Below are 26,010 nucleotides of genomic sequence, written 5' to 3'. Positions count from 1 at the left end.
GGAGGAACAAGAGGAAAACTGGAAGAAAGCGAGGGAAGGGGTGACATTGTTCAAAAAGAAATGTACTCATTTCCTGACTTATATTAACTGTAACCCCTCTGTACATGACCTTTTTTCCCCCCATTTTTATGTGGTGCTGAGAAATTGAACCAAGGACTTCATGCATGCTAGGGAAGCACTCTACCGCTAAGCCACATTCCCGGCCCATGTACATCACGTTTATAATAATAAAAATTAACAACTACAACAACAAACAGTGAGAGGAGAAAAACTGGGAGAGAGTAAGGGAAGGGGTGACATTGTCCAAAAGGAAATGTATTATATGCAACTATAACCCCATGTAAATCACCTTTATGATAACAAAAAAAGAAAAAAATAACCAGTGAAAAATAGTGCTGGATTCATGGCTCAAATGGTAGAGTACCAGGCTAATGAGATCCGGAGCCCAAACCCCAGTACTGCTCTACTGTTCAAAAAAAAGGTTCTTCTAGTTGGGAGCTGGTGGCTCGCCTGTAATCCTAGCTACTCAGGAGGCTGAGTTCTGAGGATTGTGGTTCAAATCCAGCTTGGGCAGGAAAGTACATGAGACTCTTACCTCTAATTAACCACCAGAAACCTGGAAGTGGTGCTATGGCTCAAGTTGTAGAGCACTAGCCTTTAAGCAGAAGAGTTCAAGGACAGAGCCCAGGCCAAGTTTAAGCCCCATGACCAACCAAGAAAAAAAAGAAAGAAAAAAGCTCTTCTGATCAGCTGTTTTATTTTTCCTAGGTTATAAAAGGGGTTGAAGAAAAAATCATACATACATGAGAAAGTTAGTCTAGGTAGGGAATAGTACTTGCAAGAGAACAATATCTGCTGGAACATATGCTGACTAGAACACATATAAAGTGTGTTTTCTGAAATAAGCACATCTAGTGTGAGTTTGAATACAGGCTCCATTGTATGTACTACTAGCAGGTGGACTGAAGTTAGATACTTTTTCCTGACCTCAATTTTGGAAAAAGGAGGAAACAGTGAGCTGAACACAGGATGGAATTACCAAGTATTACCTATGACAGTTTTCAGGTTGTGCACATAAATGACTGCATTGTTGGAGCCTGAGGCCATCAGATAGCTGAGCTCCGGCTGGCTGCCATGCTCGTGATGCCAGGTAATGGTATTCACAAGTTTATGATGTTGCTGGATGATGCAGATCAGTTTCAAGTGTGGAACCTGAAATATCTCTATTGATCTGGAACAAGAAACACACCAGGACAAGGAATGTGACGAACTTATTGACAAATGCAAAAAGCCACCCAGTCCAAGGAAGACAGAATAGCTCTTTCCATCTCTGAAAAGAGCATTCTCTCCCAAGGAATCCTGAGCCACATATGGTGATTCATGTTTATAAACCTGAACTTGGAAGCCTGAGTTAGAAGGATCACGAGGCCTGAGTTCCAGGCCAACACAGGACTACATAGTGAAACCTCATCTTAAAAAAAAAAACAAAAAAAGAACAGAGTACAAAATACTGTTTTTTGAAATAAATTTATCTAGCTTTAATTTAATTTTTTTTAATTTCTAAGAAATTGTGCTAGTGGGCATTCATAATGAGTGGTGTTAGGATAAAGTAAAATAAATTAATGAAATAATATCTGGCATTGGATAAGACACCGAGAGACCTAAAAATGATTTCTGCCTATGATTACCTGATACAATTGCCAGATTGTGATTTTAAAAAATGTGCAATTATGGTTTTTCTTTTTTAAAAATAATTTTGCTGTGTCAGGCACCGGTGGCTCACACCTGTAATCCTAACTACTCAGGAGGCTGAGATCTGAGGATCGTGGTTCAAAGCCAGCCCAGGCAGAAAGGTCTGTGAGACTCTTATCTCCAATTAAACACCAGAAAAGCATAAGTTTTACTGTGCCTCAAGTGACAGAGTACTAGCCTTGAGTGGAAGAGCTCAGAGACAGCACCCAGGCCCAAAGTTCAAGCTGTACAACTGACAAAAATAAATAAAAGTAATAATTTTATTGTTATTAAGATGTTCTATAGAAAGGCTATCACTTCAGAAGGTATTTTTTTCTTTTTTGAAGAAAACAAACACATACCCATCTTCATTACCAAGAGCCATGATTTTGCCATCTGCTTTCCAGCTGATCTCTGTGTGTACAGGCAATTTGTACTAGAAAGCAAGACAAACCAATTCTTGCGATAAGTGTTTTTCTCTACACATCTTACAAATCAATGCTGTCAACACACAATTAAAAGGAAATCCCTAGGGTTAAACACATCCTAATTACAAGTTAGCCATTCTCATAGGCAAGTTAAAGAGTTACTAAGAACAAGTATTTTAAGAATAGTTTATTTAATGGGGCACAGGCTAGTTAGTACTAAATGTCAGTCACATTTGACTCTATAAAATGAAGTTAACTAAAATAACGTCTATAATAAAGAATAAAAGGTGCCCACTTATCTTGACAGCATGTGTTTCAAGATCCTTAACAGAAGTTACACACTTTTCTTGCTTTCTATTTTTCTTTTTCAAATTTTTATTATCAAACTGATGTACAGAGAGGTTACAGTTTCATACGTTAGGCATTGGATACATTTCTTGTACTGTTTGTTACCTTGTCCCTCATACCCCCCTCCCTCCTCCTCCTTTCCCTTTCCCCCTTGCTTTCTATTTTTCCAAAGTTCTTTTTTTCCAGAATCACCTCTACTCTAATGTGTTAGTATTCCTCAAGACTGTGTGGACCCTCTTCTTGCTGGTTTCTTTAGCCTACTTCATATATGCCCAGCTGATTCAACTATCTTTTTTTTTTTTTTTTGGCCAGTCCTGGGCCTTGGACTCAGGGCCTGAGCCCTGTCCCTGGCTTCTTCCCGCTCAAGGCTAGCACTCTGCCACTTGAGCCACAGCGCCGCTTCTGGCCGTTTTCTGTATATGTGGTGCTGGGGAATAGAACCTAGGGCCTCGTGTATCCGAGGCAGGCACTCTTGCCACTAGGCTATATCCCCAGCCCTGATTCAACTATCTTATATATGTGATGAGCTTATAAATACCTACTTCTAGTCAAAACTCCTTGTATACACCTCTGATCTTTAGCTGCCATTAAAAACTTATTGAACATGAATTACTTCTTTTTATTACTCGATATTAATGTATAAGTAAAATTTAGGAAAAGAAAGGAATAATGTCGATAAATATAAATTGATTGTTTTAGTAATTTTAAGCATTAATACAATGTTGGTTGTTTTAATGAGCAATTTATAACAGAACTCAATGGAAAGGAAATTAACTTTTTTGTGTGCTACTATTGGGGCCTGAACTCAGGACCTTGCCTTCTCACTTGTCCTTTTTCCTCAAGGCTAGTGCTCTACTACTTGAGCAAGAACTTCACTTCCCAATTTATTTGGGGGGTTAATTAGAGATAAGAGTTTCACAGACTTTCCAGCCCAGGCTGGACTTGAACCTCGATCCTCAGATCTCAGTCTCTGGAGTAGCCAGTGTTATACACATGAGATATCAATGCCTGGTTTCTGTAAGGTACTGATTTGAAGCCCCAGTACACTCAAAAACCAAAACTAAAACAAAAAGATGGCATGTGGATAAAATATTTAAAGCAAGCATAATTAAATGTGGGTTTCTGGGTGAAAGACATCAGAGAATTATCATCTCTATTATCTTTTCTGGCTTTTTAAAATCAGAAATTAGGGTTGAAGGCATGGCTCAGTTGGTAGACCACTGGCCAGTGAGCTAAAGCATCTGTTACCAAGTGTGAATGCCAGTCTTAGACTTTAAATAAGTAAATTAAGTAAAATAAATAAAGAAATTATTTTCCTTACAAGTAAAATGCCTACAGGAAACTCCTGTTATCTAAATTAGGGTTCAATGGTGACTGCTGCTAAGGGAAAATTGAAAGTGCTCAGGAAGACTCTCAGAATTTCAGAGTTCAGTGATCACCACAGAGATATTAAACCTGAGCATCTGTATGATAATACATGAAGTGGGCTACATTAATTACATAAAAGTTGTTGTGCATATTAATACTGCTCATAAAAAAGATCTTGCTACACGCTCTTTATCCTGAATGCTCTGGATATTTGATTCATTTTCCCCCCAAATGCCACGAAATATATGGAACCTTTCAACAACTCCAAAATTTTTACTTTATCACTTAAAAGTAGCACACTATGTACCTTTTTTTGCTTGTCTATTTGGGGGAATCACAATAACTTTTACCTTGTTCTTTTACTGTTTAATTTTGGGAGGCATATTTTCACAAAATAAAGACAGGAAAACACTCAGCAGATCACATGATTTAAATATAAGTAACATAGCTGAGTACCAATGGCTCATGCCTGCAATCCTGGCTACTCAAGAGGATAAGATCTAAGAAGTATGGCTAACCAGACTGGGTAGGAAGAAACACTGTATCCCTTATCTCTAACAACCAAAGAAGCTGAAAGTAGAGCTATGGCAAGTGGTAGAGTACTAGCCTAAAGGAAACAAAAGAAAACAAAACAAAGGACTGGCAGACACAAACAATCCTAAGCAATGGGAATACAATTCTGAGAGCTTCTTTGCATCATCTCAACTTCCTAAATGGGATGTGCACAGGGGAATTTAATCACGGTAAAAAAATTTATATGGTCAAGGGGCTGGGAATATGACCTAGTGGAAGAGTGCTTGCCTTGTATACATGAAGCCCTGGGTTCAATTCCTCAGCACCACATATATGGAAAATGGCCAGAAGTGGAGCTGTGGCTCAAGTGGCAGAGTGCTATCCTTGAGCAAAAAGAAGCCAGGGACAGTGCTCAGGCCTTGAGTTCAAGTTCCACAACTGGCCAAAAAAAGAAAAAAAAATTAATACAGTCAAAACACAAGTAATAAATCTGGGAATAAGGCTAGCTTACTGAATGGCATCTTGAGCAAAATTCTTTTTGGTTGGATTTGGAAACCCTATTATGGTCTTTTTTTGCCATGGCATCATTTTGGTTCAAGTTAAAGTACTTGGTCTAAAAGGAAGCTATATGGTTAAGATATGAAAGCTCAGCATAAATCACTGCAATTGAGGACAGATTTCTTTCATGGTTAAGTTCGTCACATCACTCAATGATAAAGTGCCCGAAGATAACAGATTCACTCATAGCCTTTCAACAAAATTGAAGAAGTCTGACCTAGCAGGGCGGATATCGCTAGTGTGGAATGCAAGACAGGAACAAGGAACCTAAGGGGAGGCTTCAGACCACAGCAACTCACTTTGGTTGAATTGGTGTCCCTGATGAGTTTGTTGATGTCAAAGGCCTCGCCACTAAGCTTCCAGGGGTTATGCTGTAGGACAATCCCTTCCCCTCCACAGCTGTATAAAGTGAGGGAAGGTCTGTCTCCTTCTCCTCCTATGGTAGAAAAGAAAGTTTATCAGTTTTCAACAATTTAAGGGTTTGTTTCCAGAGGATGACTGTAAGACTAGGAGAATCAAGAAATAAAACTCTGGGGCTGGGGATATAGCCTAGTGGCAAGAGTGCCTGCCTCGGATACACGAGGCCCTAGGTTCGATTCCCCAGCACCACATATACAGAAAACGGCCAGAAGCGGCGCTGTGGCTCAAGTGGCAGAGTGCTAGCCTTGAGCGGGAAGAAGCCAGGGACAGTGCTCAGGCCCTGAGTCCAAGGCCCAGGACTGGCCAAAAAAAAAAAAAAAAAAAAGAAAAGAAATAAAACTCTGAGGGCTGGGAATATGGCCTAGTGGCAAGAGTGCTCGCCTCGGATACATGAAGCCCTGGGTTCGATTCCTCAGCACCATATATATAGAAAACAGCCAGAAGGGGCACTGTTAGCCTTGAGCAAAAAGAAGCCAGGGACAGTGCTCAGGGCCTGAGTCCAAGGCCCAGGACTGGCAAAAAAAAAAAAAAAAAGAAAGAAAACTCTGAAACATTCCAATATATAGGAATAAATTGTTCTTTCCATCCTATATGCAGTTGTAGGGAGGATTAAAAGAGATATTCATAATGCTATGATAATTTCTAAGATACAACACATTTAAACATTTTCCTGCAACATCAAAGCTAGAATCAGAAAAAAAAAATGTTCCCAAATAAAAAATTCCAAGAATTCTCGCCCGTTCATCCCTGAAATTAATTTTTACTCATTTAGATTTATTAGCAGATACATGAAGAATCTTACACTTTTAAAATCATATCACATTTGGGGCTGGGGATATAGCCTAGTGGCAAGAGTGCCTGCCTCGGATACACGAGGCCCTAGGTTCGGTTCCCCAGCACCACATATACAGAAAACGGCCAGAAGCGGCGCTGTGGCTCAAGTGGCGGAGTGCTAGCCTTGAGCAAAAGGAAGCCAGGGACAGTGCTCAGGCCCTGAGTCCAAGGCCCAGGACTGGCAAAAAAAAAAAAAAAAAAAAAAAAAAATCATATCACATTTGATATCAAAACCTTTTTGTTTTCAATTTTGTCATTTAGGGAAAAGTGTCTAGGATTTTAGACAGACAAATCACATGTAATATATTAGACCATAGCCTAATCTGGGAAGCCTTGCTTTATTTCTAGAGATTTCTTTACTTTCCTTCAAGTTATTTGTGTAGCCACCCCCCCCCCCTTTCTCTCTCTCTTTTTTGGCTGGTTCTGGGGCTTGAACTCTGGGCCTGAGCACTGTCGCCGAGCTCCTTTTGCTTAAGGCCAGTGCTCTACCACTTGAGTCACAGCACAACTTCCAGCTTTTTCTGTGATTAAATCGAAATAAAAGTCTCATGGACTTTCCTTCCTGGGCTGGCTTTGAACTGCAATCCTCAGATCTCAGCCCCAAGTACCTAGGATTCCAAGTGTGAGCCGTTGCCATTCTCATTATTAGAAAAATTATCAGCTTCATGAGGATACACAATGTCTGAGAAAAACAGTGAGCATTCAATAAGTAGTTCCTAAACTGATAATTGCTTGTTTTCCTGATTCCCTTTACCTATCTTCCCAAAGGCTGTAAGTTTTAATTGATTTTTATGATTGCTACTAGAGTTTGGATGTCTCCCCCGAAACTCATGTTGAAATTTAACTGACAATGTAACTGTACTAAGAGGTGGAATCTTAGCCAGGTGCTGGTGGCTCACCTCTGTAGTTCTACCTACATAGAAGGCTGAGATCTGAGAATACATTAAACCAAAGGCCAGGACACTAAATAAGATACCTATGTACAATGAAAAATGTTTGCTCTATCAATGCTTTAGAGCTTAGGGGAGCTTAGAGGTGAATAGTTTCTCCTAGATACTCCAATTTACCATTTGCTACTGTTGCTTTTATCATCCCTGAGTACACAGCAAACCACAAATGCAGTCACCAACTTAGGACATTTTTAACTCCTTCTACTTCTAATGCCTTAGGATTAAAGTGAAAGAAAACTCTACATATTTTTGTTAAGGAGTAGTGCATACACTTACCGAGTGACATGGGAGGCACTGGTGGACCCCACGCTAAAGTGTACACAGTCTTCTTATGATATGTGCTAGAAATCTGTGGAGGTCTTTGGGGTGGGAGGTGATACAGAACAAAGAGGAAGATTTAAACAATAAAAAGGAATAGTGGAAAATAGACCATCTTTTTCTAAAATGACTTTACTGCAAACTCAGTTATTCACAGTTTGAGATCGTTTTCTTATCTGACCCTTGAAGCAACACATTTCAAAATTTTAGCATTATTGAAGCATAAAGTTTATGCATGCATGACGTATATCATTACTATTCAAATGTATTCTTTTTTTGCTGGTCCTGGGGCTCGAACTCAGGGCCTGGGCTCTGTTTCTGACTGTGCTTCTCTGTGTTCAAGGCTAGTGCCCAACCACTTGAGCCACACAGTGCAACCTCCAGCCTTTTCTTTTTTCTGTCAATTGTGGGGCTTGAACTCAGGGGCCTGGGCGCTGTGCCTGAGCCTCTTTGCGCTCAAAGCTAGTGTTCTACCGACTTGAGTCACAGCACCACTTCCATTTTTTTGAGTAGTTAATTGAAGATAACAGTCTTAGAGGGACTTTACTGCCAAGGCTGGCTTCAAATCGCCATACTCAGATCTCACCCTCCTGAGTAGGCAGGATTACAGATGTGAGCCACCAGCGCCCGGCTCTCTGGCTTTTTCTGTTTATGTAGTACTGAGGAATTGAACCCAGGGCTCTATGCATGCAATTAGGCAAGCACTCTACCACACAGCCACATTCCCAGCTCTTACATGTATTCTTAATGTGACAAGATTTGAGTATAGACTGATTTTCCAAGTTGGCTGTCTTTTTAAGGAAGTCTCGCTCTTAAGGTTTTCCAGTGATTTGTCAGTAAAGCATCTTTGGGCAAAATTTTCACACTGTATGACTTCTAATACAAATTATTTTCTAGGTGTTATTTTAGTAATCAATGACTGAACCAACTGTGGCATTATTTATTTTTATGTACCTGACAAGTTGATAAGAATCATCTAGACAATGAACCAGAATTTCTCCAGCTAAGAGATAGAATAAGTTATACTGCTTGGATACTTAACAACATAGCAATATCCTTCCAACTACGTAACTTTATTACTGTTAGTCGTGAAAATTCACCTTATAATGACATGCTAATAACAGACTACTTAGCAATTTTGTGATACAGAGCTATTTAAATCAATATCGTTTTACGTTATTTACCTCTCTGGAAAGGTTCCCACCTTTTTCTTTTTTAAATTAAAAGATACCTAAATCAACTGGATCTAGTTGAGTACTTAAAAAACAAAATGCAACTGGGTACCACTGTCTCACATCTGCAATCCTAAGCTGAGGATATTGTGGTTCCAATTTAGCACAGGGAGTAAAGTCTGTGAGACTCTTATCTCCAACCACCAAAAAGCTAGAAATGGAACTGTGGCTGAAGTGGCAGAGTGCTAGCCTTGAGCACAAAGCTCAGGGACAGTGTCCAAGCCCAAAGCTCAAGCCCCAGGACAGCCATCCCCCATTAAAAAAACAAAAAAACATACACAGGGCTGGGATTCAGCTTAGTAACTTATCATGCATGAATTTTGAATCCCAAGCTAAGGAAAGGAAGGGAAGGAGGGCAGGGGGGTGAGGAAGGAGGGAGGGAGGGAGGGAGGAAAGGAGAGGAAAAGAGGGAAGAAAAAGGGAGAGATAGGAACTGCCTATAGAAAGGAGAGTAGCTCTGTAGTACAAATGGTGCTCACTAGGGGACAGGGTCAGGCAAACATTTTCTGTAAAGGAACAGAATAAGTCAGTCCAGGCTTTAGGAGCCACATGATCTACTGTAAGTATTCCACCTTGCTGTGGCGGTGTGACAGAGGACAGATAGAATGAATGCATTAAAACTTTATAGGATAGGAATGTGGCTTAGCGGCAGAGTGCCTGCTTAGCATGCATGAAGCCCTGGATTCGATTCCTCAGTACCACATAAACAGAAAAAGCTGGAAGTGGTGCTGTGGCTCAAGTGGTAGAGTGCTAACCTTGAGCAAAAGAAGCTCAAGAACAATGCCCAGGCCCTGAGTTCAAGCCCCAGGGCTGGCAAATAAACAAATAAAGTAAATAAATATAAATTAAAAAAAAAACTGGAATTGAAGCTGTGCCTCAAGTAGTAGAATGCTAGCCTTGAGCACAAAAGCTCAGAGATAGTACCCAGACCCTGAATTCAAGCCACAGGACTGGTTAAATAAATAAGTAAATGAATAAACAACTGGCCAGATGTCTGTTATCTTAAGCTACTCAGGAGGTTGAGATCTGAACACAGAGGTTCAAAGCCAGCCTGGGAAGGATCATCTGTTAGTAGTCTTTATCTCCAACTATCCACCAAACCTGGAAGTGGAATGGTTGTTCAAGTAGTAGAGTGTTAGCCTTGAGCAAAAAAGTTCAGCCACAATGCCCTCAGGTCAAGTCCCAGGATTGGCACTAAAATTAATAAGTAAATTTATTTATTTTTGAGTTCCAAATCCTAGTCATCAAGGCAGACTCTTACTTTAAAAAGTCTTTCAGATAATACTGATGTGCATGTAGGTTTATGAACTCAAAATTAAATTCACCCTGACATTGTGGTCAGTCAGTGGGCTAGTAAGTAAGCATCACCCAGTTCTTACTTGTTGGAGTAGGTGTCATACAATCCCACTTTTCCATCATCAGTTCCAAAAGCCAAACAACCTTCTTTGTTTGGGTGCCAGCACAGCTATAAGAAAAGAGTTTCCAAATGAGAATGTATGAGAAAAGAGGAATACAGTGCTGATAATTCTTTTTGTTAGGTCCAAGACTTGATACCTAATATTTTCATTTGTTGGCCAGTGTCCTGCCAACTGAGCCATACCTCTAACCCCAAGAGTCCTTACAATATTCAAACTTTTTACCCTTGATTTCTTCAAATTTTCTATTTATTATTTTTTATTTTGTTTAGTTTTTTGGCCGGTCCTGGAGCTTGAACCCGGTGCCTGGGTACTATACCTGAGCCTCTTTGTGCTCAAGGCTAGTGCTCTACCACTTGATCCACAGCTCCACTTCTGGCTTATTTTGAGTAGTTTTGAGTAGTTAAGGGGTCTCACAGGGACTTTTCTGCCCGGGCTGGCTTTGAACTGGCGATCTTCAGATCTCAGCCTCCTGAGTAGCTAGGATTACAGGTGTGAACAGCTTATTGTTGCTTAAAAAAAAAAAAAAAGCCAGTGGCAGTGGTTTTGGGCTTGTAATCCTAGCAACTCAGAAGGCTGAGATCTGATGATTGAGGTTCAAAGACAGCCTGGGCAAGAAAGTCTGTGAGACTATTATCTCTAATTTAACCACCAGGAAACTGGTGGCTCAAAGTGGTAGCATGCTAGTCCTGAGCACAAAGCACAGGGACAGCACCAAGGCCCTCAGTTCACAAGCACAACATGACAAAAAGACAAAAACAAAAACACAGAAAAACATAACAACAAAACCCCCAAATCTGAAGTCACTTGTAATCTCAACATCCTCAAATGGTGATTTTTTAAAAAAATGCCAACTTTGCAGGTATTTTTGGGGGGACTAAGTTTATATAATAGTCTTATGCCTATTATAATCCTAGCTACCCAGGAGGCTGAGATCTAAGGGTCACGATTTGAAGCTAGCCTGGGCAGAAAAGTCCCCAATGAGACTCTTATCTCCAATTCCCAATTAAGCACTCAAAAACCTGAAGTGGCACTGTGACTCAAAGTAGAACACTAGCTTTGAGCAAAAGAGCTCAGGGACAGTGCCCAAACCCTGAGTTTAAGCCCTATGAGGAAAAAAAAAAAGAATTCAAACATTTAAATGATGTGCACAATACACTATAGACTGGGGATAAAAGATTAATGGTCAACAACAGTTCTTTGGATTTTTTCAGTGGTAAATGTAGCAGAAAAAATGATGAGAAAAACAAAATTTATACGTGTATTCTAACTTGAATTTCATATTTTATAATTTGCCTGTTAGGGGCTGGGAATATGGCCTAGTGGTAAAAGCGCTTGTCTCGTATACATGAAGCCCTGGGTTCGATTCCTCAGTACCACATATTTTGCCTGTTAGTAAATCATTAGTATCTTGCATATAAAATGCCTATAACCACTTTAATACTTGACATCATTCTAGTATGTGATTATATCATAACTCTCCCCTTCCTTCTTCTCCTTCACATCCTTCCCTCCTGTCTATCCTAGCACTTAAATGCTGGGCCTCATGCACGTTAGGTAGGGTCTATACCAGTTGAGCCACACTGCCCCCCCCGCCCCTTTTTGCTTTAGTTGTTTTTCTAGTAGAGTTTTACCCCTTATGACCAGGCCAGCTTGGACTACAATCCTTCTTTTTACCCTTTTGAGTAACTGAGATAAAAAGCACATTGCACTGGGCTCAGCTATTGATTATGATGTAGTATTGTGAACTTTTTCCATGAGCCAGCCTTAAATTATAATCCCCTGTGTCTCAATCTCTTCAGGGGCTAGGATTACAAGTATGAGCTACCATGCCTGGCTCTTATTTCTAACTATTAAAACACACAAACAAAGTTTTAATCATTTTAAATACTGAATTCAGGGACAATGGGTGCTTTTACTTTCCTACTTTCAAATTTCACCAAAAGGCCCCCCGAATTTTAACTCTTGATTTCCCAGTGTTCAGTAAATAAGCACATAACCTTAAAAAAAAAATTACCTATTTGAAGAAGAAAAAAAAAGCTTAAAAGAAAGCATCCTTACCGCTGTAACTTTAGACTTGACACCTTGCCAAAAATTTCTTACATCATAGTTGTTCTTTATGGAGAGTGTATTCCATACACGGATCATGCCGTCCCCAACGCCAATGGCCAAACAGCCTATATCCACAGGAGAGAAGGCCAGGCTGTAGGCAAACCCACCAAGAGAAGGCAGGGTCCAGCAGCATTCTAGGGTGGCCATGTCCCAACATTTGACCTGAAATGATCCAAGGGTTAGGACAGCTTAAATATGGGGGGGGGAAAAGCCAGAGAAATAGGAAAAAGGCTTCAATATTCCAAATGTGTAGGATCAAAATATAACACTTACAGTATGTACTGGAACAAATATCTCTTAGCATTAAAAAAAGAGCAACAAATTACAGGTCAAAGGTATCTTGGAGCATATTTATTTCCAATAAGGTCCAGTAAATTTAGCACCATATAATTGATAAACCAGAATTTAGTCATTGAATTCTGTCAATGATTTTTCCACTCTATTGTAGCACTGGTGATTTCATTCAGCAAACTGAAAGTATGACAGCCTCAACATAAAAGAAGTCAAAATTAAATGGCTGCTGTCTAAAACACAAAGTATCATACTCAGAGGAGATTTCCCTTCCTGTACATGGCTGACATTTTTAGTACTGATCACTAATAGGAAGGAGTTCTGAAACAGAAACAGGGCTGACTGACTCCTTTTAATCCCAATCAAATTAGAAATCACTATTCTCTGAAGCTGGATGACACAAACCAGTTCTTACATCTCTATCCATTGATGTAGAAAGTAGCAACTGTTTATCATCTTCAGTTTGCAAAGGGCATAAATTAAACACAATTCTGGAATGATTTTGTCCTTCTGCTGATGAGCTAAAGAGGGTATATTTCCGTCTCCAAGACTGAGTGAGATCCCATAGCAGCAGCTCACCTCTATGAAGGAAGAACAAAAGCATTAGCTCTTTCTCACAAGCAATCTGGTCAGTTATTGATGAGCAAGGGTATGAGTTTTTAGTTGTAAGATAATTTCATTGTTCCTCTTTCCTGTGTGCCAGGACTGGGGCTTGAACTCAGAGTCTCTTGCTCTCCCTTGACTTTTCCCCTTAGGGACGGTACGCTGCCAATAAGCCATGTGTCTACTTCTGGGTTTATCACTGCTTAATTAGAGACAAGTCTCATGGACTTTCCCTGCCTAGGCTGGTCTTGAACCACTATCCTCAGATCTCAGCGTCCTAAGCAAGGATTATAGGCACAAGCCACCAATGTCTGGCTTAATTGCTTCTTTGATAAAACTCAAAATGGCTACAGTATGGTTTAACAGAGTGCTTGAATCCTTTTCTGAGCCATACAGTTTTTCTGACAGGGAGCAGAGTAACAAACTGACATGTGGGCAACTGAATCTACCACATGAAACCATTTTTCAGAATAGTATCTGGCTCATCAGCCTAGCTCCTGACCTGCTATTCTAACAGGAATGACAACATTTATTCAATTCTATACTGAATTAGAGGGTATCCAGTGCAGGCTCTGCAGCATCATAAATCACTTTCTGGGGGGAGAAATTCCTACCTCTTTTCAGTAGGAAATGTTCCATAAATTCTGTTTACTGAATAGCCATAACAATCTTAAAAGATGGGAAATATCACTATCCAATTACATTTCTCTCTCTCTCTCTCTCTCTCTCTCTCTCTCTCTCTCTCTCTCTCGTCAGTTGTGGGGCTTGAACTCAGGGCCTGGGTACTGACCCTGAGCCTCTTCGTGCTCAAGGCTAGAACTCTACCACTCTAGCCATAGCAATACTTCCAGTTTTTGAGTAGTTAACTGGAGATAAGAATCCCAAGGACTTTTCTTCCTGGGCTGGCTTTGGACCTCGATCCCCAGATCTCAGCTTCCTGAGTAGCTAGGATTATGAGCCACTGGCACACGGCTTCAATCACATTTCTTTACAAGTAACTGAATAAAGCTCAGTGACATTGTCTTCCTCTTCAATGAAAAGCAAGTAAGTAGCCAATTGAATTTGAAATTCATTTATATCCAAGTCTATATTCTTAACAACCAGGCTGTAAGTTATTTGATCTTTTCACAATTCTCTTAGTAGACATAGCACACATCTCATGATTTTTCTACTTCAAATGGCCCATGACAGAAAGCTGGGCATGGTGGGGCATGCCTGTAAGTCCATCACTTGGGAGGCTGAAGCAGAAGCATGGCAAGTTCAAGGGCCATCCTTGGCTATATAGTGAGATCCTGTCTCAAATACCAGAAAGGTAAATGGCTCCTGACAATGTAAGTCTTGGCAATTACTTTCGCCATCTTCAGTGTCTACAAAGAGAAGCCTAGGACTCTCCAAGGTCAAACAGAAAGTATGAGCCAAAAGACTTACCCAAAACAACTAGATACCAGCTGTGTTGGCTGATTCTTGGGCCAATAGAGTGTCACCCAAAGGCGCTCTTTAACAGTTGGGTCTATGCCCCCTCCTCTTCTTTTCAGAAATGGCAATTTCAAAATCATCACTCCTAGAAATAAGAAGAAAGTCAGTGAACGCTTAAGACATTGACAACTAATATATGAAGTCACTAGAAAGTGACACTTGGTACTCTAAGTCAATAATGGTTCATAGTGCAACCCAACGTTATGTAACTAAAACCAAACAACTACTCAACATATAAAGGTCAAAAATTGACCTCTCAGTGGAATACAATAGCTCAAAAACTATGTATGTACATTCATATAAGACTATTGTCGACATATTGTCTAATGTTGACATTACATTTAAAGCCCTAGGCAAATTTTCTTTGGCATAGGCCACCTGGCTACTGTATATGTTCTGGGTACATTGTGTATTGCATATATGTCTACCTGACCTAGGGAAGGGAAAGAAAAACAGGGTGTAAGATATCACAAGAAATGTACCCACTGGCCTACTATGTAACTGTACCCTTTTTGCACAACACCTTGTCAAAAAATTTTTGTTTAATAAGTAAATTACAAAAAAAATGGTTCATAGTACAGGACCTGTGAATTAGAAGTTATTAAGTCTGCTTAGTTAGAATGATCACCTCATTTTCCCAGTGAAACATTATTGAGACCTAAGGAAGCAACATAATCCATGATATTCCTAAAGTGGAAATGCAGAGATTTCTTTTCCTAGTTGGCCATAAATCTACCAAAGGGTTAAAGTTTGGAAATCAACATGTTGTGGTAGGAATACACTTCCTAGTTCACATTACGCATGAGAACCATAAGGCTGGAAGCGTGGCTTGATAATAAAGCACCAGCCTGATGGCTGATACCAAGTTGGAGTCCCAGTCTAAAATAAAAAAAGAAAAAACCACTAATGTAGCCTTTAAAAATATACATGTCAGCACATAATACCCAGGGACTTAATTCACTAGATTCAAAGTAGGATCCAGAAGCTTACAATTTCTCAAACTCTTCAGCTCATTCTGCCTTGGAGACTGCCCTTCTTGGGATTCTCGGCCAGTTATTTCAATGTAGGCTTCTGACTTAACTTGAATACTGAGTATTTACATGTAAACATATACCTGTCTGCTGGATGTACATTATTTACTCTGTATTTGTGTACTAGAAGCTCTAACTTTAGAGACCTGTTCAATTTCTGACTAAAGTTTGCCAAATTCCAATATTCCTGTCCCAATAACACATATCTTGCTTTTAATGCTAAAAAGGTGATCCTTGCCTTCTCCTGGAATGGATCACTCTTGCCAAATGTTCAGGCAAGAGGCCTAACCCAGGTTAAATCCAGGCAGCATGGGAGGAGGTAAAATGTTCAACAAGAAATGCACTCTCATTACCCTTGTTATATAACTGTAACCCCTCTGTACATCACCTTTACAATAAAATAACGTAAAATAAATAAATAAACCCAGGCAGCAACTTTCTTGTCAGAAAAGTAAGGAACAAATGTCAAAGTAAGGAACATTGTTGGAACAAGATAGAAAGAAAAGCAGGTAATTCTGCCACAATATCATCGCTATCACAAAATAAACATCAAACATCAGCCTTACCTCGGCCTCTAGAGCAGCTCCAGATTCGAATAGTCTGATCTCTGCTTCCAGTGGCTATGTAGCAGCCCTTTGTTTCTGGGGTTTCTGCTTTAACTTTCCCATTGGGAATTTCAGGCTCTTCTAGGAGAGAGATGGTAACTTTGTTTCTAATTTGCATTAAACTTGTACTTATGAGAGAAAAGTTAGTTTGCCAAGATTCCAAAAGTTAGGTGTTTCACAGGTCTGATCTGTGAGACCTAGAGTTTTTCAATATAACTCACACGATACAATCCTACCCACTTTGCTTTTAGACCCAAAATTCTGATCTCTGCCTTCCATCATCTCTACCTGATTTTTCCTCTTGGTTTAAAGATAAGCAATCTTCACCAGGTAGGGGACACCAGGCTATGGAGTGGATCTCATCATCGTGGCCTCGAAGCCTGTGAATAACTTCTCCTTTCTTACTGATGTCAATTATAACCACTATGCCATCCTTGTAGCTAAAAAACAAGAGTTAGAAATATTACTGAACAATGAAGACAGAATAGTCTCTGCAGTAAACACTTTGGACCAGGGGTTCGTATGATGGCACTTCCAAGTTGGCAAGGTGCACTTGGAGTAGGGAAGAAGAGAATAATACATCATCCTTTCTTTTCCTTTTTAAATTCAAATTGTTTTGTTTTACTTATTTAGTGTTATTTTTGTGTGTGTGTGCTGGTACTGGGGTTTGAACTCAGGGCTTGGATGCTGTCCCTTAGCTTTTATGCTCAAAACTGGGGCTCTCTACCTCTTGAAGCACACTTCCATTTCTAACTTTCTGGTGATTAGTTGGAGATAAGACTCACACACACTTTGCTGCCTGGGCTGGCTTTGAACATTGATCTTCAGATCTCAGCCTCCTGAGCCACTGGCACCTGGCTACCAATGTGTTCATTTCATGCCTCCTGGTTTTGTTAAATTTTTCCTCTACTCTTGGCACTAACACTATTATTGCCTGGCCAAAACCGGACATGGTGGAGCATGCTTGTATATCGAGGAAGGCAAGAGTAGAAATGTTCAGACCTTAGGGCCATATAAATGCACAAAATCATTTGGTATATGACAGACAAGATATGTATGCTTGTTGTCAGCAGCCTGTGGCCTGTCTGCCTGTACTGATAATTTTTTTTTTTTGCCAGTCCTGGACCTTGGACTCAGGGCCTGAGCACTGTCACTGGCTTCTCTTTGCTCAAGGCACTGCCACTTGAGCCACAGCACCACTTCTGGCCGTTTTCTATATTTGTGGTGCTGGGGAATCAAACCCAGGGCTTCATGTATGGGAGTCAAGCACTCTTGCCACTAGGCCATATTCCCAGCCCTGTACTGATAATTTAGTATGGCCCAAGAATGAGGTTATAAATATTCCAATGGCCTCTGGCAGAGTAAAGGTTCCTTATCCCTTTCTAAGGGAATTGACAGATGTGTAGCAATTTCTCCATCTAGAGATCTAACTGTCCTACTGCATGAAATTTTCTGTTTTAGAAATGCTGCTACTTTTCTACCTACAAACTCTTTTTTTGTTTTTGTTCTTGCCAGTCCTGGGGCTTGGACTCTACCCTGGTTTCTTTTTGCTCAAGGCTAGCATTCTACCCTTGAGGCACAGCTACACTTCCAGCATTTTCTGTTAATTTGGTACTAAGGAATCAAACCCAGGGCTTCATGCATGCTAGTCAAACACTCTACCTCTAAGTCACATTCCCAGCCCACTAAATACAAACTTAACAAAAGCAGTAGCACTGTATATTCTAGAATGGTATTGCATATGCAACAACTGTCATTTTATTAATTCAAAAGAAACTGAGAAGTTAAAAACTGTTAAAAGTTCTTAAGACCCGTATCTCCAATTAACCACCAAAAACAGCTGGAAGTGCCTCAAGTTGGTAGAGTGATAGCTTATGAAAACAAATGACCCATTTCAATGAAACTTCTCTTTTCTAAAGATAAATGACTATTTCTGAATTTTGTTGTTTTATTCCCACTCTTTCTTTGTATGTATTAATAAATAAGACAGTGTACTTTAAAACCCTTATATAAAAATGGTATCATGCAGTCTATTTTGGTGAAGCTTGCCATTTTCATTATTTGTGAGCCAGGCATGCTGACACATACAGCCAATTCCTAGAGAGTCACCTGCACTTCTGTTATTAGTGCTGTACTCTATGACCATATTAGTTTATTCATGCTACTTCTGAAGGGCTTCCATTTTTATTTATTGACTTTTTGCTATTTCAAACAAAAAGGCTAATACTAATATTATTACACATGCTCAGGACAATTTCAGGTTTAATGTCTAATAACAGAACTGTAAAGATATGAGATATAAACCTTTGCTTTACTAGAAATAGAAAACTCAGGCTGGGAAGGTGACTTACTGGTACAGTGCTTGCATGACAAAGTAGGAAGTAGTGCTATGGCTCAAATGGTAGAACCCTGACATTGAGCAAAAGCAGCTCAGGGACAGTGCCCAGGCCCTGAGTTCAAGCGCCAGGACTGGCAAAAAAAAAAAAAAAAGGAAAAAGTAAGGAATAGAAAACTGTTCTATTAAGTGGTAGTACCTACTTACATCCCCTACATATCTGACAAGTCCAGAAACACTAGATAATTCTATAGGGAAAAGAACTATTACAGATTAAGAAATAAACAGAATAAGAAATAGAATGCCAAAAAAAAAAAGAAATAGAATGCCATTCTTTGAAGATGTAGACTTTGAAAACCACTAAGCTACATAACCTCCTTGTCATGAACCTGTTTTGAAATCTGTAAATGACCACTTTGAATCTTTTTAATCTAATCCTGTGTTTTATTTTTCACTTTCTACCTGAAAAGATTATATACTTTTTTTTTGGGGGGGGGGGGTATCTACTCCTCTCAAAGTCTGTTTGATTCAAACTTCTTTTTTCCTGGTGATTGGGTGCTATCCTTGAGCTTTTGTGCTCTACCACTTGTACTTCCACATTCAGCCTTTTGGTGATTAACTGGAGATAAGACTCTCATAGACTTTTCTGCATGGGCTGCATGAACTGAGATCCTCTAATCTCAGCCTCCTGAGTAACTAGGATTACAGGCAGGAGCCACCGAGTACCCAATGTGACTCAAACTTCTAACCCCTGGCTACTACATTCTGTGCACTCTAATTCCCCCTTATACCAACATTCTTATTTCATTAGCTAGTGCATAGACTTGTATCTTCATTATCACTCAAACTGTTCTATCTTCTCACCTTTCCCCACAATCAATATAGCAGATTTCATGAACTACCTTTATAGTCTCCCTTTAAAATACTGTTATTTAATTTGGGTGGGGATGGGTTCAAGTGGTAGAGGGCTGCCTATCAAGTGTATCTTTTTTAGTTCAAACCCCAGTACTACCAAAGAAGCAAAATGAAACAAAACTATTAAAACCCCAAACACCATTATCCTTATTGTCTTCTTTCCCTTCTTCACAAAACACCTTGTCTGAACATGGCACTTCAATTTCCCTCAGTTCATTTTCTTGTTCTGACAGTGTTCATGCTTTCTTCCCCAATCAAGTCCCAATCTAATTTTGATTTGACTATACCTCTGACTTTACACCTCCCTAAGAAAACCTGCTGCCACAAAATGTAAAACTCTATAGTTCTAAACAGATATATACAAATCCACTTTTAGTCATTCCTCTATTCTCAGCTGTTTCTACTTAATCATCTGCATTTAGCCCCCTTAATTTCTACCGTGTACTTTCATTTTGTTCTTGAAATAAGCTCTCCTTGTCTACCTTTAACATCAGCATAGACATATCTTTACTGAGTATCTTCCATTTCATACTCATTGAATCTACATACATCCTTGGCATCATGTCTAGGCATACCTTTGCAACAAAGTTATGTAATTTTTTACTAATATCTTCAAAACTTTGTAAAACAGTTGTCTGTGTATGTATACTTTTCTTTCTTTCTTTTCTTTCCTTTTTTTTTTTTTTTTTTTTAAAGAAACAGAGTCTTACTATGCAGCTCAGGGGTTGCTTTGAACTTGCAATCCTTAGCCCAGGCCCCATCAGTGTGTTGAATCAACTCTGGCCAGACTTTCTCTTCAAACATTCCAGAGGAATGCTATGTCAAGAGCTCAAACTAGAGGGAAGACATCACTGGGTGGCCAAACACAGAATAGTGAAGGAAAGGATGTTTTACTGAGGCAGCTCATATGAAAAACCACCTTGATGATGAACAAAAAAGACCAGCCCCATGGCCATCTCAATTTCTCAATCTAGAGGGAATGAATACACAGAATCAGAGACAAAACAGTGCCAACTGACAACTCTAGGAATTAAATTAATGTTATATTCAAGGGCAGTATAAAACAGAGATGGGGAGCTACCTTTTTTTTTCTGCCAAGGACATAAGGTATTTATAATGTCATTCTAGAGCCTAGATGTGTTGAATTTTGCTTTGAAGAAAGCTACTAGATTTATTGAATTTTGAGTCCTACCTGCAGTTGCCTTCAACCAAATGACTTCAGACCAAATGATTCAAAGGATGTCATGGCCTGAGGGCCAGATATTACCCCCTCTCCCTCATCCCTAATATAAAGTAAGAAACAAAAGAACAAGCAAAGTATAGCATAATGGAAAGGAAAGCAAAAAGAAGGAATGGGACCTGGAGATTGCAAGATGCCCATATATGTGAGAGGCACCTAACGCCTGTAGGTTTTTTTTTTTTAGGAATATTAATAGGAAATAAAAATGACAAAGTCATAAACAAAAATCAAAGTGTTAATATGGATAGCACAGTACTTACCCAATGGCCACTAAATCTTCATGGTGAGGAGAACAAGTAAGACAGAAAATTGTTCTGGGCTCTATAAAGAGATGCTGGCTGTCATTTCTGTTAAGCCAATAACAGAAAACCACTCCTTTTTCATCCCCAGACACTATTAAATCCTTCACTCGAGGAGACCAGTGCAATGCTGATATTGTATGCTTCAAAACAAAACAAATATGTATTTATTTTTCATATGTCAATGTAAATTTTTAACTTGTACCATAAACTTTCCTAACATTTGTGACACTACAGCTATGTAACAGAGTAACCAAATTATAGGAAAGTTTAAGACTACTTGGGACCAAAGATTATTTCTTGTTTAGCTTTATTGTCTGTCACAGATGACTCTACTGTTTGAGCCATGCTTCCAGACTGGCATTTTGCTGGCTAATTGAAAATGAAGTATCACAGACTTTTCTGTCCATGTAAACTTCACAACTTGATCCTCTAATCTCAGTCTCCTGAGTAGCTAGGATTTCAGACATGAGCCACTAGACCCAGCTTCATTAAAGTATTTTTTGCCCCTTTAATTGGTCATTGAAGTTCTTAGGTCAGTGCCAAGTTCATAAAACAAGTCCTTCCTTTTTCTTTATTTCAAAAAGCAATTATATCAAGTAACCATCTATTTTAGAAATGAGTTCTATTCACTCATAGTTTATAGTAGGTACCTACGTGCCAATTTAAGTAAGCCAACTACTAAATATTTGTTAGTCTAGCTCTGGGCTAGACTGTCTTTACGGACACTTCTCTGCTCTTGTTGCATGAAAGTAGACATTAACAAGGCTGTATTTTAATAGTTATTTGGAAAAACAAGTAGCACAGTGGTTTGCTAGCCACCAGTTTAAAAAAAAATACACTTCCTTCCAGAAAAGTTCTGATGTATATTACAACAAAGGCTACGTAATTAGTGTATACAGTTACAAAAATGCCCTTGCTCAAATGAGCTAGAAAAACTATCCATATTAAAAAAGAAACTCAGCACATAGAAAAAAAGTATCTGAGAAATTAGCTGGGCCCAGGTGGCTCATGCCTTGTAATCCTAGATACTTAGGAAGCTGGGATTTAAGGAGGGAGGTTCAAAGGTTGAAAGCTAGCCCCAGGAGGAAAGTCTGTGAGACTATTATCTCCAATTAACCACCAAAAAAAGCTGGAAATGGAACCTTGGCTTAGTGGTTAGAGGCGCTAGCTTTGAACACAAACACTCAGGGACAGTGCCTAGGCCCTGAGTTCAAACCCCAGGACAGGCACAAAAACAACAAAACCCCAAAACGAATCCTAGAAATCAGTAAAACCCAGTACCTGATGAAGTGCATGCTCTGTCACAACTGATTTTGTTTCTACATCCCATATCTTCACGGTCCCATCATCTGAGCTGGTGGCACAGAGGTTGTATTGACCAGGGTGATGAGAAAATGTGAAGCCAGAGACCTTTTCCGTGTGTCCCACCAACTCTCCTATGACTTCAAGCAAAAAGCAGACATCAGGGTTAAATTGCTCTTAAAGAATCTAGACAGGGCAGAATCAGACTGTTGAAGGAGCAAGCAGCTAGGTTTTGGAGTTACTGGATCTACGTGTGTAACAACAAAACAACAACAAAATATCCACGGATTCTTTATTAGAAACTCCCAAGTACTGGTACTACTACTCCCTGTGCCACACGATTCCAGACAGCTCATCTTTTTTACCTTACAGAAACTGTGGGATCCTGTTTGGGGCCTGAAGCTGTAGGCAGCTCCCCCAATCTCAGGAAGTCTCCCAGGGGGTGGTCGAGTGGTGGGGGGGTGGGGTGCGCAGAGGCAAGCAGTTTTTAAATGTCCCGGTCCACACAAGGCCAGCTTCTCGCCAAGCCGGCGGTTCCACGTGCGGATGCGCAGAGGCGGGAACGCTGGCCACGGCCCGGCGGACCTCCCCTGCTTAGAGACCCGGGAAGAACCTGCTCTCCCTCCTCCGGTGATCCGTAGCCCGTGGGCTTGGGGTGCCTAGGATCCAGTGGGGGGGGGGGGCGGCACCGGAGGGCTCGGGCCCAAGAAGGAGTTGGGGGGCCCCCCCCTTATACCTCGAAAAGGGGGCGTCCCCGGGACGGCACCCGCACTGGGGCCCACGCGGACCAGGAAGATGGAGGTCCGCGCGGCGAAGCCGAAGAGGCCCCCGGGCACGGCGTCGCTGCAGCGAGTGCAGTACCAGTTGGGGGAGGGCGGCAGCGTCCGCGGCTCCAGCCCCATCACCGCCGGCGAACACGATGGAAGCGAGCAACCTCTTGGCAAAGGCCGGCAGAGGAGGCGGGACGGACGTCCAATCCCCGCCTTCCTCCTCAGGCGGCCGCTACGGCGCGCGCCGAGGCTCAGCTGTCACGGCGCGCGCGCGCGCGCGCGTTGCCTCACTCCCTCTTCCGGGCTGAGGCGCGTCGCGGCTGTGAGCATGCGCGGTGCGGTGCTAAATCTCGCGAGAGCTTGGTTACCAGTGTGTTCTGCTGCCCAGGCGTGAGGTTAGACTCACCTAGTTTTCATAGCAAAGCACGGCATGAAGGGATTAGGGTGGCACCTTGCTGAGTTTGAGTGTTGTGTTTTAAAATAGTGTGTGTGTGTGTGTGTGTTTTGGGTATGCGTGCCAGTCTTGAGGCTTGAACTCAGGGCCTGGGCTATGTCCCTGAAGTTTTTGATCAAGGTGGAGCTCTACTGCTTGAGCCACAGCTCAGCCTCCAGCGTGTGTGTGTGTGTGTGTGTGTGTGTGTGTGTGTGTGTGTGTGTGTGTGTGTGTGTGTGTGTGTGTGTGTGTGTGTTTAATTGGTGATAAGAGTCTCCTGGACTTTCCTGCCTGGGCTGGTTTTTGAACCACAGTTCTCAGATATCCGCCTAGGATTTACAGATGGGATCTACTGGTGCCTCTATTTGCTCGGTTGCCATCCAGAGAGGACTGAGTCCATGAGCCTCTTGTCTACAATTAAACACAAAACTGGAAGTGGCACAGTGGCTCCAAGTGATACAGAGCTAGCCTTGAGTGAAAAGCTCAGGGACAGCACTCGGGCCCTGAGTTCAAGCCTCACAACTGACAAAAACAAAACACACAAAAAAAGCCTTGTGATTATTGCTTTTAAATATCAGTTTCCCATTAAATAGCTCTGTCATAGGTGCATAAGCTGGGCTGTGTGTGTGTGTGTGTGTGTGTGTGTGTGTGTGTGTGTGTGTGTGTCCTAAGGCTTAAACTCGAGGCCTTGATCTCTTGCTTGTTTTTTTGCCATCAAGGCTGGTACTCTACTACTTGACCCACAGTTCCACTTTGAGTTTTCTTGTAAATTGGAGACAACAGTCAGAGACTTTTCTACCTAGAGTGGCTGATTCTAGCACTTGAGTATTTTGAATCATGCTGTAAGTAATGTGTGTGCAGATAGCTCTTATTATAAGTGGATTTCCATTTCTTCATGTATATATGCAGGATTTCTTTTGTGCAACTTCCACACTGATTTCAATTGTGGCAGCACTGATTTACTTAATTGCCAAATTGTATAGGGTATCTTTCCCCACATCCTTGCCAGTATTTTCATTTTCCTTGATAATAGGCATTCTGATTAGGCAGAACTGGAACTTCAACATAGTTTTCATTTGTAGTTCCTTGATTGCTAAATATGTTGAATATTTTTCAATTCAATTTCTATTCATTCACTTGCCTGTTTATTGGTGATTATTTGTTCTTTGGGTGTTTAATTTTTTGAGTCTATATATTCTAGATATTAGGATTTCTTCTGTTATTCTGAGGGCTACAGTTTAGACTTATTTTACTATTCTTACAAAAGATGCCTTGTAAGGTTTAAATTGTTTAATAGATGATTGGTTAAAAAGGGGGCAGAGGGGTGTGGCTCACATGGTAGACTGCCTAAAACAAGTACAAGGCTCTAAATTCCAACTTCACTGCCTAAAAGAGACATTTTATTATTTTAAAATAATAAAAGTAACCAGCTAAATGTTCTCAAAATACATCAGTCTAAATCTTTTACTATTCCTCAGTGTAAAACTATTGCAAATGTTAGCACAAACTAGCAATTTTAGTTTCTATTTCTTCCATGGTAATCTTTCTTTTTTTTGCCAGTCCTGGGCCTTGGACTCAGGGCCTGAGCACTGTCCCTGGCTTCTTTTTGCTCAAGGCTAGCACTCTGACACTTGAGTCACAGCGCCACTTCTGGCCGTTTTCTGTATATGTGGGCGCTGGGGAATCGAACCCAGGGCTTCAAGTATACGAGGCAAGCGCTCTTGCCACTAGGCCATATCCCCAGCCCCATGGTAATCTTTCAAGGTAGCAAAACTTTGTAAAAATATCTTTATAGCTTTGTATAAAGAGGAAGAATTTCCAAGTTTTTTTTTTTGTTTTGTTTGTTTTTGTTTTTGCTAGTCCTGGGGCTTGGACTCAGAGCCTGAGCACTGTCCTTGGCTTCTTTTTGCTCAAGGCTAGCACTCTGCCACTTGAGCCACAGCGCCACTTCTGGCTTTTTCTACATATGTGGTGCTGAGGAATCGAACCCAGGGCTTCATGTATAGGAGGCAAGCACTCTACCACTAGGCCACATCCCCAGCCCCATCTCCAAGTTTTTGGTTATGTCCTTACTGCTTGTGGCAACTATTTTCATTGGGTAGAAAGTGAACAGCTTCTATCTGTCATTGTGATAAACTTGCTAACATGTGGTTTCTTTTTTCCCATTTATAAGGTCATCCATCTAACACTGTTGAAGATAGGAAAAATCCATCAAGGACAAGACATACTATTTGGCAAACTGATCAGTGAAAATGACTATTACTCTGTAGTCCTTAGGAAAAGAAGCTGTGAATTTCCTTTTCTCCCCAGGGTTTGAACAATGAAAAGTCTTGTTTTTTCCCAAAAAGTAAGAAAGACAGCTGTATATTAAAAAAAAATAGAAAATAGTGAAAAGAATGTTTAGGATATATATTATGTTTAATTTTTAACCTTCCTCTCAAGAACCTTCCTTTCAAGAAACTTAACACACATTGGTTATA

At 40.5% G+C, this 26,010-nt stretch overlaps 1 protein-coding gene across 2 annotated transcripts in view; it reads right to left on the bottom strand.

The window, feature by feature from the left end:
- Window positions 1-23,347, bottom strand: part of Gemin5 (gem nuclear organelle associated protein 5) — a 51,858-nt gene extending 28,511 nt beyond the window's left edge. The window contains exons 1-13 of one of the 2 annotated variants that reach the window (XM_048334065.1): window positions 23,064-23,347; window positions 22,307-22,467; window positions 20,984-21,165; window positions 16,522-16,673; window positions 16,195-16,314; window positions 14,550-14,682; window positions 12,934-13,099; window positions 12,177-12,389; window positions 10,080-10,165; window positions 7,427-7,509; window positions 5,246-5,382; window positions 2,094-2,167; window positions 1,050-1,231 (exon numbers count right to left, since the gene is read on the bottom strand). In XM_048334065.1, coding sequence (XP_048190022.1) covers window positions 1,050-1,231; window positions 2,094-2,167; window positions 5,246-5,382; window positions 7,427-7,509; window positions 10,080-10,165; window positions 12,177-12,389; window positions 12,934-13,099; window positions 14,550-14,682; window positions 16,195-16,314; window positions 16,522-16,673; window positions 20,984-21,165; window positions 22,307-22,467; window positions 23,064-23,229 — 1,855 coding nt within the window. In that variant the 5' untranslated portion in view covers window positions 23,230-23,347. The remainder of the gene's footprint in view (window positions 1-1,049; window positions 1,232-2,093; window positions 2,168-5,245; window positions 5,383-7,426; window positions 7,510-10,079; window positions 10,166-12,176; window positions 12,390-12,933; window positions 13,100-14,549; window positions 14,683-16,194; window positions 16,315-16,521; window positions 16,674-20,983; window positions 21,166-22,306; window positions 22,468-23,063) is intronic. The other variant, XM_048334066.1, reaches the window with a different exon arrangement.
- Between the last annotated feature and the right edge of the window lie 2,663 nt (window positions 23,348-26,010).

The sequence above is a fragment of the Perognathus longimembris genome, chromosome 25, assembly GCF_023159225.1.
Source record: "Perognathus longimembris pacificus isolate PPM17 chromosome 25, ASM2315922v1, whole genome shotgun sequence".
NCBI lineage: Eukaryota > Metazoa > Chordata > Mammalia > Rodentia > Heteromyidae > Perognathus > Perognathus longimembris.
Note: the sequence above shows the minus strand (reverse complement) of the source record. Positions and strands in the feature narration are given on the sequence as shown.